At 41.7% G+C, this 15,486-nt stretch overlaps 1 protein-coding gene across 6 annotated transcripts in view; it reads right to left on the bottom strand.

Moving 5' to 3' along the window:
- Positions 1 to 15,486, bottom strand: part of Grhl2 (grainyhead like transcription factor 2) — a 136,404-nt gene that overhangs the window by 97,891 nt on the left and 23,027 nt on the right. For all 6 annotated transcript variants that reach the window (XM_087190752.1, XM_004850226.3, XM_004850227.3 and 3 more), the window contains exon 2: positions 3,709 to 3,904. In XM_087190752.1, the coding sequence (XP_087046878.1) occupies positions 3,709 to 3,904 (196 nt within the window). The remainder of the gene's footprint in view (positions 1 to 3,708; positions 3,905 to 15,486) is intronic.

Raw genomic sequence — 15,486 nt, 5'->3', positions numbered from 1 at the left:
CTTTGGGTATTCAGTCCATCCCATAATGGCCATCACCATTGCTGGGAAATTATAGCTAACTACTGAATATTTGTTGAATGGTTGAATGGATGGATGGATAGATAACCCAAAAACTGCTTTCCAACAATAGCAGGTCAAGAGAAGGGATAGGAGCCAACCACCAAGAGAAACACAGTTTCATTAGGGCTGGAACCAGATGATTACAAACCACAAACTCTCTCAAGGGAAAAAAAAATCAAGTGAGATTAAATGAGATGCTGTGGTTTTAATGTGTCACCCAGAAGTTCACATGTTGGAAACTTACTCTTCAAATTCATGTTCGTGGTGTTTGGAGGTAGAATCCTTGGGAAGTAGTCAAGATTAGATTACTACATGAAGATGGGCCCCAGTGGCAACATTAATGACTTTACAAGAGGAAGAGAGGCCCAACGTGGAACACTTGCTGTGTGATGTCCTTTACCACGTCATGATGAAGTCAGAAGGAGGCCTTCACTGACGAGGTACGGTGGTACCTCGGTTCAGAAACTTAATTCATTCCACGATTCTAGGGAGAGGGACACATTTGTGTCACCCGATGCGAAGTTGACAATTGGAAGCAAAATTCTGCCGATCACTTCTGTTTGCAAAACAAACTGTTCCTGAACAGAAGCATTTGTGAACTGAGGTACCACTGTACAGTACCATCCTATTAGACCTTTCAGCCTGCAGAATCATGAGCTAAACAAATCTCTATTCATTATAAATTCCCACACTGTGGCATCCAGTCACAGTGACAGAAACAGACTAAGACATAAGTCAAACCACTTTTTAAATAATATAACAAATTAAACATGGCGTGCTTTTCTATCATGAGCAGAATTCATGGGAAGGTCACACTTTGGAATTGCCATTGGTAAGTAACCTCAACTAGATAGAGAACTGTGATCGAATTTTGATCCCTCAGATTATGAGAGAATCTATAAATGTGTCTTTTAAAATAAATATCATTTAATTAGCAAACAACATACTTCACCTGCATATTTTGAAAACCAAAACCTTTTCCAAATGGGCTCAAAGAAGACATTTTTTTAAGAATAGTAGATACTGTAATGAAAGGGGTATTAGGAAACAGGTTTGTCCCACAAAATCCCATTTGGTTTTCTGAACTGTAAAATCTAAAGCATAATGAGTTCCCTGATCTTGTGGTGACAGTTAACAATGCAGGTGAAAAGACTTCAGAGTTGATGAAGAACTGTATAAAGATGTGCCTTTGTCAGTTTGTAAGGACAGGGGCCACCATTCCTTGTGGCACAGACTCCTCTCTGTGACACAGCACACTAAGGTCCCTTCGGGGTTGATGAACACCAACCGCAGAATTGAGGAAAGATGGCATTGTGTCAAAAAGGATCAATTCCCACTTCCAAAGAGGTATGACAGCTCTGTAAAATTTAAATTACAGTATGACAGCCATTGTTACAATAACTTCCCAAAGTTTATACTCAAAAAAGAAAAATCACTTTTTCATTAACATATCACCTTGTTTCAGAAAAAACATCTACACAAGGCATTTAGCATCATTGCAACTCTCACCCCAGCATATATAACCTGTGAATGTCCAGAGAACTGCAAAGGCCTCAGACTAATCATTTGATCATTGTCCTTTTGGAAATGACCAATTTTTCACATAGGCCCTAAAGTGTTTCAAACAAAAAGATAGCAATTCTTTTGTGAAACAGGAGCCATTTAACTCTACTGGTCTTGGAATTAACAACACAGACTTGTACACTAGGCTACAATTCAGGTTTTATGTAAAGTTCCTACATTGCATCTCAAAATATTTACAGAATGTAATATTTCAACTTTCCTTGAAATGGTAGCAAATGTGCAAGAGGGGAAGTAATCTAGGTACTGTATCTCAGTACTTTATTATCCTATTTACTAATACAAATCGTCTGAACCTACAGGAGATAAATACATGGCTTTTGTACATACTAATTTTGTTTCAGAGTGGTTTTTTTACTAATCAGAAAATGCCATCAAATACAGATATCAGAAAGTATGTTCATTTTGCAATAGAATAACATCTATTTTTAAAGATTAGATCAATATATTTCTTCTAAAGATATCAATATATTTCTTTAAAGCCAAATTAAAACCATTAATTGACATGTTAATTTAACATAAAAGGAAAAGAAATTGTGATCAATAAATCAGGGTCACTTTATAATACGGTAATAGATTTTTTAAATTAATTATTTTTCTCTCATCAAGGAAACTGACTTTCCAATTTCTTTCTAAAGATAAGACCAAAAACAGCTGAGCCTTTTTTTGACCCCAGGCAATCCAATCTGACAAATTCTGTTCTGTGCCATCCTTAGTAATTTTGAATACGTTCACCCCAAAGCATTTAGGATTTATCCTGTGGCTTTCAAATGCGATCCTCAGTCAGAAAGGATTTACAATATAAAGCAACCATCAACAGGAAAGAAGAAAGAGCCTACTACCACCACGAAACTCTTAGTTTTCTGGCTTATTTTTTTCAGGTGTAAGCCACTCCTTCACCAGTGAGACGTCATTTCGGCCCTCAAGCACCCTTTCATTTGGACTCTTCACTCCCCAAAGTGAAAGTCCCTTCTTGCTGCGTCAAGAGTCACATTGGAAGTTTTATATCTTCATCAAAGGGCTGTTGACCTTTGCCAAATCTGGCTCTCTGGATAAGGCAGGAAAGTCAGCCCAGCCCAGCAAAGGTCCCCCCATTTGGAGGTTCGCCAGCACTTCCTAACAAGAAGTGATGTGTTTATTTGAGTCCATAACATTCTCACTTAAAATACCCCGGCTGGGCCTACCTGTTATCCCTCACACCTGTCAATCACACCTTGCCCCTCATCTTAGATAAGACAATAGGAAGCAAAAGCCACATTCATTAAAAGGGAAATTGTTTTGTCTTGGGCTTTTGCCCAATGCTGAGTTTTCCATGCTGGAAGGAGAAGGGAAAATGAGATTCATTTCTTACTGATACCGAAGTAAGGGTTCCTGGGCCTCGCCTGGCAACATGGGCATCTCGCCCTCAGGCCAAGTCCTAGCACACGTCAAAAGTATTCACAACCAGCGCAAGTCTTCATCTCCTCATTCCATAAATACATATTGAGTTTTCACACTTCAGCAGTTCGAAGGGGAGGCCACACCAAGCGTGGGCCTTTATCCTTGAGCCAGACTGTTGTTTCTTGCTTGATTTCCTGCAGTACTCTCTTTTCAAGTACTGTATGGCAGGTGTTTTTCTTTCTAATGTTACATTCAATTTACTTCAGGGCTTTTCAAAATAAAAATTTAGTGCCCCTTGAAACAAATGGAGACTGCAGGTAGAAACTGCTGCAAGTCTTCCACTAAAGTGTTCATGGAACAGTCTCTATAAAATGGAGAACTCTAGAGTACCTAAATGCTTCTTATAAAATTGAAAAGTTTAGAGGCAACCTAAATACCCAGCAAGTAAGCAATAGCTGAAGTATGGTACACCCACACCCAAAATCATAGCCATAAAGTAGAGGTGACATCAAGGAAGCATTGGTATTAGGGCGTTAAGTAAGGTTCATATGTAAATAATGTTTTTGCATGGAAATAAAGGACACAGAAAATAACCATCCCAAACCAAAACTTCCTTTCAGAGAGTGAAGTTGGGCTTCAAGGACAGAGAGGCAGGGAGCAGGCAGACGGCCGGCCGGCAGTACCCACCTTGTAGTAGTCATAGAGCAGGCCAAGGGCAGCAGCACTGTCCTCGTCACCATTGATGCTCATCATGGCCTTGGTGGCTGCTGTCAGAGGGTTCTCCAGGTACGACTTCCAGGCTTCATCCTCGCTGGTGTAAGCCCTTCGGGTGTTGAACGGAGGGTCACTGGGCATTGGCACTAAGGCCACGAGTCTTTTATTACTGTGAAAGTGAAAGAAATGCAAGGTTTATTACCAGGGGATTTTCCTTTGTCCCACAAATAATGCACACTTTACGAAGCTGGGAGTGGTGGCACATCTGTCATGCCAGCACTCAGGAGGCTGAGGCAGGAAGATAGGCATGAGTTGGAGCTCAGCCTTGAGTGCATAGTAGGTTCAAGGCCAGCCTGAACTACACAGCAAGATCCTGTCTCAAAACGAACAAAAAATCCACTTTACCTGATTCCTAGCATCGATTTGTAGTTCCCAGAATGGAGGAGAAGGAAGAGGAAATTAAAACTAAAGTGACTGTCACATTGCACTTAGAAAACCACTGATTTATTTTTTCACCATCTAAGAAATTAATAGTAGTATTTTAAAAGTAGTATAAGTAGCATACATTGGTCCCCTTCAAACTTGGTTTTCTATAGCAAACCATTCCAAGTAATTTTATTTCATTCTTCTTCACTGATGAGTACTAGAACACAACCTGAGGTTTCATTCAGCTGAGTTCTAATTATAAGTGCACAACATTGAATGTAATCAATATGTTAATAGTTATTAAAATTGTATTTAGCTTCTGCTTGGAAGCACTAGCAAATCTGAGTCTCTTAACTTCAAAAGGCAATATAAGCTACTTGGCAAACACGATGTCTCCCATCAGATAATGCTGCATTACAAGGCTGTGGAGCAAGAGTGATGAGGTGGACGCTGACTCCTCTCGGTACGAACAGGGTTTGGCCTCTGTCTAGACCCCCAAGAAGCTCTAGGCAATAAAGCCTGTATGGAAAAAGAGGCACACATCTGGAGAATGTGCGGGAGGGACAGAACGGGCTGTGGTAAGCAGCACAGGCCGAGGAAGGCCGTGTTGTCACGTGGGCATGATAGTGACCTAAGGACCCAGGGACCATGACAGTCCTTGGCTGAGAACCAAGAGGTCGAGGAAAAGAGCCTCGAGAAGCTTTTCCTGACCCTTTTGCGTGTTCGTTGAAACGGAACCAAAATGGAACAATGAGACGTAGTGTGTGAGGAACACCTGGGCTGGCACACGGAAGCCCAACATGGACAAGTGACAGGATCGTGACCACAACACCAGCAGTGGGCCAAGGGAGCATGGCACCAAGCCCCTCTGACGCTCTTTTGGGAGCTTCCAGTGTAGCTGCGAACCAGCAGGGACCCTCAGCGAAGAGTGTGGGGAAGGCCCTGTGTGTGGTGGGTGGGGCCAGCAGGCTGTCAGTGCAGAGAATCACACCGGTGTCGTTAAGAGATTTGCCGTGGGAAATGTATATTTAGCAGAACAGAATTCTAGGCTAGATGGTCTTTAGGCCTCTGGCTTGAGCTCTTTGTGCCAGTGGTTTGGTGGAACTGATTAGGAGGAAAGAGAGAAGATTGACCCAATTGCAAATGAATTGGATTAAAAGTACAATCAGGTTTCTCGGAGTAAATGAGAAAAGCCCCGATCAAAGGGCTCACTAACCACTGACAGTGTGGTGCCACAGAGTGGCACAGGCCTTGCAAGTGAATCCCTGCTCTGTCTCCTACAGTGGAGGAAGCTGCTTCAGTTTTGCCTGCCTTAGGTGGGGATAACAATGCCCAGTGCACTTTCCTCCCATGTGTTTGTGAGATCAAATAAGACAGTGGATAAAAAAAGGGCCCCAGAAGCTGCACAGTGCTATGCAAGTAACAGGCATGCCTACCACCGCACAGTTCTGTGTTCCTGCAAAGTTTGTGTGCACATCAACTTTTAGCAAAATTGGCTCTCATTTAAAAGTGCTAAAGATAATCATTAACTAAAGGGAACCAGAGTTGTTCATTTAGCGGTGATCCATAAATGTTTACTGAGAGCCCAACAGGTGGCAGACGGTGAATGTGGGGAGTTGAAGGAGACAGACACTGTCCCTGACCCCACATCGCCAGAGACAGAGCCACCCCTCCCAGACAGGGCTGGCCGGTAACCTGCACACTGAGGCCTTCTGCATGCATCTGCAGGGGAAGGCATGCCGGTCAGTGCTGAGATGGGGGGATGTGGGACTGCTGAAGGGAAGAGTGTATGTGGTAGTACAGAATAACAAAGATTTCTTACAAAGGAGCACATTTTTATTCATTTTGGAGAGACTGCTGGAAAGATTTACACATTTTAATCTGAAGGTGAAACAGCATCTCCATGTTGCACACAATTGCAAATCACATAGGATAGGAGTGGATGTGCGAAGAGGAAAATGGTGGGCTCCTAAGAATCTCTAGGCAGAAGAAATGAGGCCTCTGGGGAGAGGCAAGGAGGGGCGGGAGTCCCAGATTAAAGGTCCTACCGTCCCCTCTCCAGAGTCATTTAGTTGGGGTCACCTTGGTACTGGTCTACACCCTTCATTTAGAGAGTGGAATGGGCTTCTGGACCCCACTGGCTGCCCACAAGGCCCAGGTCATCATGCATACTTCCTCAAACACCCAGTTCTACAGAGGATCCAGGTTTTATGAAAAGACCCAGATTCAAACTCCAAAGCATGGCTTCCACCAAGTGTGCATTGCTTTTGCATCATCATAAAGACAAAAGATCATACATCAAACCTCCTGTAACTTGAGAACCTGAAAGAGATGAGGATTTTGCTTTTTTCCATGTCTGAGAAGTACTTCGGGGAGAAAGGAGCTATTAATTACACACTGGCAAGTTCCCAGGAGTTAGCAGGAAGCCCAGGCTGAGGGATCACAGCCAAGTCTTGATTTCCACTGAGTGGTGTCCTGATTCACTGGAGAGATTGTTCCTGAGTCTTCCTCAGAATCTCGACTCCCTCTTGCTGTGTCTCCCAGATTGCTGGCTCCGTCTGTTCCGGGTACAGATGTTCATCCATGCATCTAGGAGAGTTCATCAGCCTTTCCCCGAAGATGCACCCTGGATGAACCTTCACATAATACACAGAAAGAAAGGTTCTGGGAAATCATAATTTTACTGGCCATTTCTTTTCACACTTATGGTGGCCCCATAGGGCTTTTTATGCCTTTCCCTTTAATGATGTAATGGTTTTGGATATTTTCTTCCATTGTAATCTCTCTGGTACAGAGCACTGTTGAATGAAGTTTGGTTTAATAAAAACAAAATAATCTCTGTTGTACTCTGAGCAAAAATGTAGACCTGAAAAGAAAGAATAGCTTCACAGAGCAGCTTTTGCTCTTTCTCAAGCTAAGTTTTATCATCCCTGGTCGGGAACAACAGTTCTACTTCTGCTTTGTCTCTTAGCTTCAGGTGTGCTACATTCTGTGTAGCCCTGAACACAGAACTGTGAACAACTGGAAACTTGATCCCTGGGTCCTTCTTTGGAGAAATATATAGATGAGTGCTACAGAAGTCACAGCAAGGCTAAGGCTTTGTTAGATCACACACACACACACACACACACACACACACACACACATCTCTATTTTCTTAAAATCATTTGTTTTCCTTGACCCACAACTTCATTCTGTGGGTGTGGGGTGCAAGGCTGGGAGATGAGTCACAAGCTAAAATAGTGGAGACGGAGCAGCCACAGGACTAAGATGCCAACCAGCCAGTCAACAGAGGCACCGATCCCCCTGCCAGGGACAGTCCACCTCTACCTCTTCTGCTCCAAGCATTCACAAGTCTCATGCTTGGAATGCTTAGCCAGGAAGAAGCATAGGAAACTTGCCATGTAGGGTCTTCACCTCCAAACATACCTGTCCCTTGTGTGAAATCAATCACCCTGTCTGTTGCACTCTAGTCTTGGCTCTTCATCCTCTAACTAGTCTCTGCCCTTCAACTTTCCCCTTTAATCCATATGGAAATCCCGTGGAATACTCTTTGAGGATGTGCTTTCCTAAACTGTATTATGATCCCAAACTACCTATAAGTCCAAAATCCTCCATCTGACATGCAAGGTCCTCCCTCTGTTATCTGCCTCCAATTTACTTCTCAAAAATTTCCCTGTAATTGCTAATGTAAGAATTGAGTTGTTTTCTCTGTAGTTTCCTGAAGATTCCTGTTCCTACCTCCCTGAAATTGCTGACTGCTCCCCTCCCTGAAATCTCCTTGCTTCTTTCTAATACCACTCTTATCTAAGTCCAGCTGCAACACTCTGTCCTCTAGAAAATGGTCTTGGATTTTCCCTACTTTCAAAACTTCCATTTGCCAAGAACTACTACAGCATGTGGATCATTTATTGCATCATCTACCATTCAATTTTTACCATGCAAAGGCTGCTGACTGCACAAAAGACTCACTCGGCTGCTGGACCCACTCAGGACACCAAAGTTGTCATTCCATTAAATCCAACACTAGCCACTCCAATGCAGTTGACAGCCTTTGCCCTGCCTTTGATTTCCAATGTGCCTGGTTTCACTAAGATCTCAAACTCCTCTTCCCAAGCTTTGCCTTTGGCATCCTTCCAGAAATACCCATTTCTACCACATTCCCAAGTGCAGTCACACACACACACACACACACACACACACACACACCTCCCAGAGCAGCTGTTTTAAGAACATCTAACATAGACCCTTACAAAGGTACCAGATTGTCTGTTTACAGAAAATGACCCACAGGGCATGGTCCAAGATTCCAGTCCTAACCTAGATGCTTACTAGTCCTATTTATTACCTGTGTGGACCTCAGCTTCCTCATCTGTGGACAGATGATTGCGTGGGTTAATTAGAAATGTATATGATGTTACTAGCACAGAGCTAGGCACAGAGCACGGCCCTCTACCTGGGCTATAAGGAAGAGAAGAGCAAGATAACACAGGAAGCCGAACACCTTCTATTCAGCCAACCCAGTGCCCAAGCCACTTCAGATCCAGGCAACTCTCTGTCCTTCCAGTCTCTGTTGATACTAACTCCATTCTCTCAGCAGCATCTGGACTCACCCTCGATTCTTTGTGTTCTTACACTTCATTAGAAAATTCCACTAGTTCTGCCTTCAAAATGGCTCGAGAATCTGACCGCGTCTCACATCTCAACTGCTAGCACCTGGCCCAGGCCCCTCCATCTTGTTCTTGGAATATTGCTTCATCTCCATGGCAGCCAGCATCCCCTGTGGCCTCCTGCACCAGAATTGATCCATGATCAGCGGCACGTGACAAAAGCGGATGTATCTCACTTCTAGAGGAACTGAAGCCTTGACCAACACCAGTGAGAAACCAAGGGCAGCCAATACCTACATAAACTTCATAGGAGCTCTGGCCAGAGACGAGGCCAATCAGCCAAGGTCTGATGCTAAGGATTGCTTACTTGCACCTTTGTTCATCATTTCCAGCACCATCCTGAATTGGCAAAAAACATTTCTACCCAGGACAAAAGTAGTGAAGCTTTTACATAATTCTCAGGATTTCCTGCCATCCTCTGCGCCTAGATCTTTCCACCCCACGCCACACATGGCCTTTATCTCGGCATCATATGTCTTCTGTTCTCCAAATAAATTGTATTCTGCGTCTTCAGCCCATAAGAGTTGGTCTCCATCTACTTCAGTTTTTTGCAGCAGATCACTGACATATAACCACTTCAACTTAGCCAAAACCTGGCCATAGTCAGACCCCAAACTAAGTAGCAAAATCACAAGAAGGGACATTTATTTTTTCTTTTGGAATCTTGGCATTTTTTCCATTAACAGAATAAGACTTTCGAATGGAAACTGAAGAGCCAATTATCCCAGCTAGGGTTTGTGTCCCAATTTAAATGCAAAAGATGCTAGTGTTTCATGTCTGGCTACTCTGACTAATACCCTCCCTCGGGGACTTGCTAGAGGGAATCACAGGAGAGGGGAGATATGTTCCACATTAGAACAAGGGCTGTAATTCATGGGGCAGTTTCTATCCTCACTGGCTCTAACTTTTTGCCTTTGACCTGTGTAAGAGTCAGGGAAATGAAATGAATCCAGTAGCCTGTGTGATTGATAATCTTCATGTTGACAATGGCTGAATTAGAGGAGAGGAGGGATTCAATTAATTCAAAGGAACTATTATGATGCCCTGCACTCTCTCTCTCTCTCTCTCTCTCTCTCTCTCTCTCTCTCTCCAGCTTTGCTAATGCTCTCAGCTTGCACTTCCTAAGTACTCCAAAACACAAAGGGTTAAGAATAAGACTAAGGTGGGCTGGGGATTTAGCTCAGTGGTTCCGGCGCCTGCCTTGCAAGCTCAAGGATCCAAGTTCGATCCCTGGTACCAAAAAAAAAAAAAAAAAAGAATAAGACTAAGGAGCTGCATAAAAGGTACATCAAGCACTAGAAATAAATCATAAAGAGAAAAATATCGCAATGGAAATGGAAGAAAAATTAAGAGAAAAGAACTTTTAAATGAAAAGAATTGGTAAAGAGGATAACCTATGAAATTACTAAAATTGGTTAATGTGTGTTTGGGTAAATGGAAATCCAAATACGAATGGTGATCCTAGGTGGATTTTTATGTGCTTTTTCTCCAGTCCACTTTTGAAACCTTGAGTAATGCCATACTACCCCGGAATGCCCATCACATGGTAGACAGCATTCTAAGCTCCTTAATAGACTAAATCACATATTCCTTCAAATCACCGCCCCACATCAGTGTGGTTTTTCACACCTTTCTACAGGTGAGGAAACCACTCTGTATCTTCCCCAGAGGTGTGTAGCAGTCAGTGATGGCCCAAGCTGTACCCCAGACCATGGGCTTGTAAGCATCCTCTCTTGCCTATTCTTGACTATATTTTTATAATTAGGAAGAAAATGTTACTTTAAAAGAAGGCCCTAAAAAATAAATTGGATACAACAGACTAGTATAACAGGGTGCTGTTACATAAAAACAATCAAGATGGTGTCCAAATTCAGAGTAATAAAGAAATTGTGGAAAGAAGCAAAATCTGTAACCTCCCTGGAGAAAGAGATAATGTGTTTAAATTATTTGTAGAATTCCAAGGTCCTGGAACATTCTAGAAGAAACATGTCAGAGAGGCAGCACACATTAACTGAACAGATTATGTGAGGTGATGTGTACAGACTCATTATTCATCTTTAGTTTAACATAACTAGGGGCCACTTGTTTTTAAATGTTGTTTGGAAAAATGTTAACAAGTAATTCATGTAATAGAAATGTAAGTTAAGGAATGTAAGCCAGGCATGGTAGCATACATTTGGAATCTCAGAACTCAGGGAGGCTGAGGCAGGAGGATCAAAGGTTCAAGCCCAGGCTGGGCAACTTGGCAACTTAGTGAGACCCTAACTCAAAATAAAAAATAAACTAAAATGGGCTAGAGCCGTAATTCAATGTGAAGTCCTAGGTTGAATCTCCAGTAAACACACACACATACACACACAAAGTGGTAAGAAACAAGAGCAATACTATATTTAAAGAGTAACCAGAAATATTATTTTTAAAGAGAAAAATTATTTTATAACCAAATTAGCTTTCAAATTTATAAAGTGAATCATTTTCTCTGAGGAACTTACATTGCTTAAATCTCAAGCAGCAGCAAGAAAGCGTAAAGGTGGTTTCCAAGCCTGCAGAATAGATTCCACTCCAAGACCCTTTCTTGTGTTTACCACTAATGTTTATAGCCAACAGGGAAAAGAGAAATTTTAGAGCAGTTCTAGAAGATAAAAAACAAAGAGATTGGCATAAAGAAGAAGTTCAAATTGTGAAGTCTGCACCCAGCTCTGGTCCAGGAAAGTTTAATGCATAATTGGGGACTTTCTTCCCTTTGAGCTCAAAAACTCTACCCCAGGGTCTCAGGGTCTGTGGCCAGGCCAGCCCCTGTACAGCGCACTCCAGGAAGTCGATAAGGATCACTTCTTAGATGTGGAGGAGTCTGCCTGTGAGGGGTCCTGGGGCCAGAAAGAGACATAACTTGGTAAAACGCCTCATGTAGCTTCAAGCTACCACAATGAGAAAAGAAAACACTTCCATCTAAAACAGAAGCCACCCATGGTGGTGCACGGCCACAATGCCAGCCCCGAGGAGGACTGCCACACATTTGAAGCCAGCCTGGGCTGCATAGTAAGACCTTGTCTCAAAAACAAAAGCAAAACAGTTTTTTAAAAGATAAAACAATAGAAAATTCATCCACTCTTTCCAGTCCCCAACCTGTCCCCTTGGGTCTGTCTTGGGTACACACAGAGGAGACCTCCAGGTCCTGGTGAGGCCTCCGTGTGTCCTGGGAGGAGCGGGTGCCATCGGCTAAAATCCCTGCCCACAGTGGTCGGCGGCCCTTCTCACTCTGCATCTTAAAGATGAGAAGTAAGACCCACTAGAGACTTAGGAAACCTAACAGGAAGGTGACAGAAGCCCAAGATGAACAAAATGGCTTATTTATAAGTAAAATAACTAACATTAGATATAGAAAATGTGTCTTAAAAATACGTAGAGCATCTCTACAAGGCAAGCTCAGGCTAAAAAATGATAATCACAAAAAATAATCACAAGATGCATAATTTTTAAAAATAAAATTTTGCATGAGGACCGAATAGGAAGGTCACCGTGTGCTGAAGAAGCACTCTACCGCTGGGCCACACCCCCAGCCTCTGTCCCATCTTTGTTTGTTTTAGTTTGTTTTGCAGTACTAAGGATTAAATCGAAGGCCTCCGCACTGAACTACATACATCTTCAGCACTTTTTAAAAATAATGAAACGGGCTCTCGCTGAGTCACCAGGTTTCCCAGGCCAGGCTCAAGTTTGTGACCCTCCTGCATCAGCCTCCCAGAGCTGGGATTCCAGCTGTGTGCCCCCATACCTGGCTCTATTTTTGTTTTTTGGTGGTATTGGATATTGAACTCAAGGCCTTGACGTATTCTAGGCAAGTGTTATCATTGGGCTATACCCCAACTGCTTTTTACATTTTATTTTGAGACGGGGTCTCACTGAGTTACCCAGGTTAGCCTTGAACTTGAGAGATTCCTGACTCAGCCTCCCTAGTAGCTGGGATTATGGGTGTATGCCACTGAGCCCAGCTTCCACTCCAGGTTTTAAACAAATAAACAAGAAACAAATCATGAGATAAAGTTAAAAAGCATACAGAATGATCCAAGAGTATCGTATTCTACTAACAAGAGTCACACAAGAAAGCAGTGAAGGGCCGGGGATTTAGCTCAGTGGTTTCATCGCCTGCTGCACAAGCACAAGGACCCGAGTTCGATCCCCAGTACCAAAAAAAAGAAAGCAATGAAGAAAATGGAAGGAGATAAATAATCAAAGAAATAATTGAAAAAAATATCGTCCAGCTTTAGAAAAACTTGGGTCTTGAGAAACAAGACCTCTAAATTGCTGAAACTAGTAATGAAAAGAAACACATCAAGGGGCCCGGCATGTGGCTCAGTGGCACCGAACCTGCCTGGCAAGTGCAAGGTCCTGAGTTCGATCTCCGGTACCAAAAAAGGAAAAAAACACATTTACCCATGTCCTGGTGAAATCTCTGTTAAAATTTAAATACAAAATGCTACACCTACTTGAAAGAAACATAACTTTCAACAGAAGAAGAAATAGTAAACCAGTAAATTTTTTATTTGTATCTCTAAATGCTGCAAGACAAGAGCAAAGGGATTGGAACATGGAATTTTAGATATAGCAAAAGACCAATTAAGTGTGATAGGAAAAAAGACATCCTTGGTCATGAAAGGATTTAAAAGTTACTCTAGCCGTCTGTCCCTTCAGGAAGAAGTATTCCTTGATTCAAAGCCAAAACATGCATGATAGAAAAGAAAATCAATAGAGCTACCAGAAACTGAAACAAACCAGCAAATCTTAAATTAACTGTAACTAACTTCAGGTCATGGACATAAAATTTATGCCAAAAAGAGAGAGTTCTTAAACATAATGACAAACACAAATGAAATCTATAAGAAGTATTGGGAGTGTAATCATTGTGAAACTATGGTGAAGATTTTGCTTTGTTTGAAAAAGGAGTAATACATAATGACTAATGCCCAATGTTGACAGGAAATATAAGTTAAAATATGCTGATTAAAATTCAATAGCAATAGTTGCTGGAATAAAGACAGGAAATAGAGCAGTAGCTCCCATAGAACATCTGCAGGCCCCCATAGAGGGCCCTTAGAAATCTTCAGGGATCTGCGAGGAAGAAACTTCACAGGAATCCTGGGCCATGGTTGCTTTGTTCATTGCACTGACATTTGCAGTGATGGTATGTTGCTGCTGCGGTAGATATTCCGGTCCCCTGCAATGGCAGCAGACTGTGACACATTAGGGTTTTCTTGCCGTACATGCAACATTAAAACAAACAACTGCTAGTTCACGTGAGAATGTCCAGGATGAAGCAGCACAAGATACTAGCTTTGGTAATCTCTCACTTGGGGCCACCCTTCTCGGTGCTGTGTGTGCCAGGGAAGCCCCTGCACTTGGGCTCTGTGGTTGTTTGGGTTGAAGCTGAAGGCTGTGTTTTTTTCAGGGAATTCCACTTTTATATGACAGAACAACACCCTGACAACCTACATGCTCAGACTTGAACACTTGGCTGACATTTTCTCAAAAATAAACCAAGTGTAAGTCGATCGCTTCAGGAAAAGCAACTGTCAGCCTTTGTTGCCAGTGATAAAATTTGAACTTTCAAGCAAAATTTAGGATATTTGAAAACTTTCATCTACCTCTGTTGACAACTTTCTAATATTTAAAAAATGTTCTGATGAGGTTGACAGAGACATTAATGGAAGTGAGTTTTTATTAATGTATCAGGAAGAATGTTAACAATGGGGAGATCTGGCTAAATGAGTCCACCAGTATTTCCCAAGCCAATGCCTGATATTATGAAATCACACATAGGTAACAAACAAAAGACCCATTCAGAGTACAAGACAGGTCTCAGAATCTTACTGTGACAGAGCATGGAAATCATTGTATGATTTTGGTTTCCACATTGCAATTAACCATTAAGAAACCACCTCTTGTTGAATTTGGGTGCAATATCAAAGAATATCTACAATTATCTGAAAAGGCTATGAAAATACATTTTCTTTTTCCACTACAAGTGTGAAGTAGATTCTCTAAACAAACGACATTTTGCAATAGATTGTATGAGGAAGCAGATATGAGAATCCAGCAGTAATCTGGTAAGCCAGGCACTAGAATTGCAGAAATGTAAACATAAAATAATGCCATTCTCCTCACTGAATTTTTTGTTTTGGAAATCTATTCTGTTTTTCATTTTAACCTGGAAAGAATTTATAATTTTTATTTAATTGAATCAGAAATAAACAATTTTTAAATTTCTCTGGAACTTCTAATACGGTATTTGTTGATATAACCCACATAAAACACAAACTCAGACACAGCTCTCTTCAATAATTTGAGTGTTAAAAGGTTTCTAAGAACAGTAAGTTTGAGAACCACTGCTCTACAAAAGCACTAGAGAAAAGTAATGGAAAAAGAAATTCTGACTAGTGAAATAAAAATAGAAATAATGATACTATAAGAAAAATGAATTTTACATATCTGCAATTTGCAGTAAATGAAAATGATTTAACTCCACCTTTACAAGATACTTTCAAACTGAATTTTAAAAAATAAACCATATTCTTTTATAAGCATCCACGATACATAAGAAAATACCACTGATCAGGCCAGATGCAGGAGAATAACTTCTCCACAGAGCTCAACATGCAGA

The sequence above is a fragment of the Heterocephalus glaber genome, unplaced genomic scaffold (genome assembly GCF_053883595.1).
Source record: "Heterocephalus glaber isolate CG9 unplaced genomic scaffold, H.glaber_assembly_v1.0 deba00001556, whole genome shotgun sequence".
Lineage (NCBI taxonomy): Eukaryota > Metazoa > Chordata > Mammalia > Rodentia > Bathyergidae > Heterocephalus > Heterocephalus glaber.
Note: the sequence above shows the minus strand (reverse complement) of the source record. Positions and strands in the feature narration are given on the sequence as shown.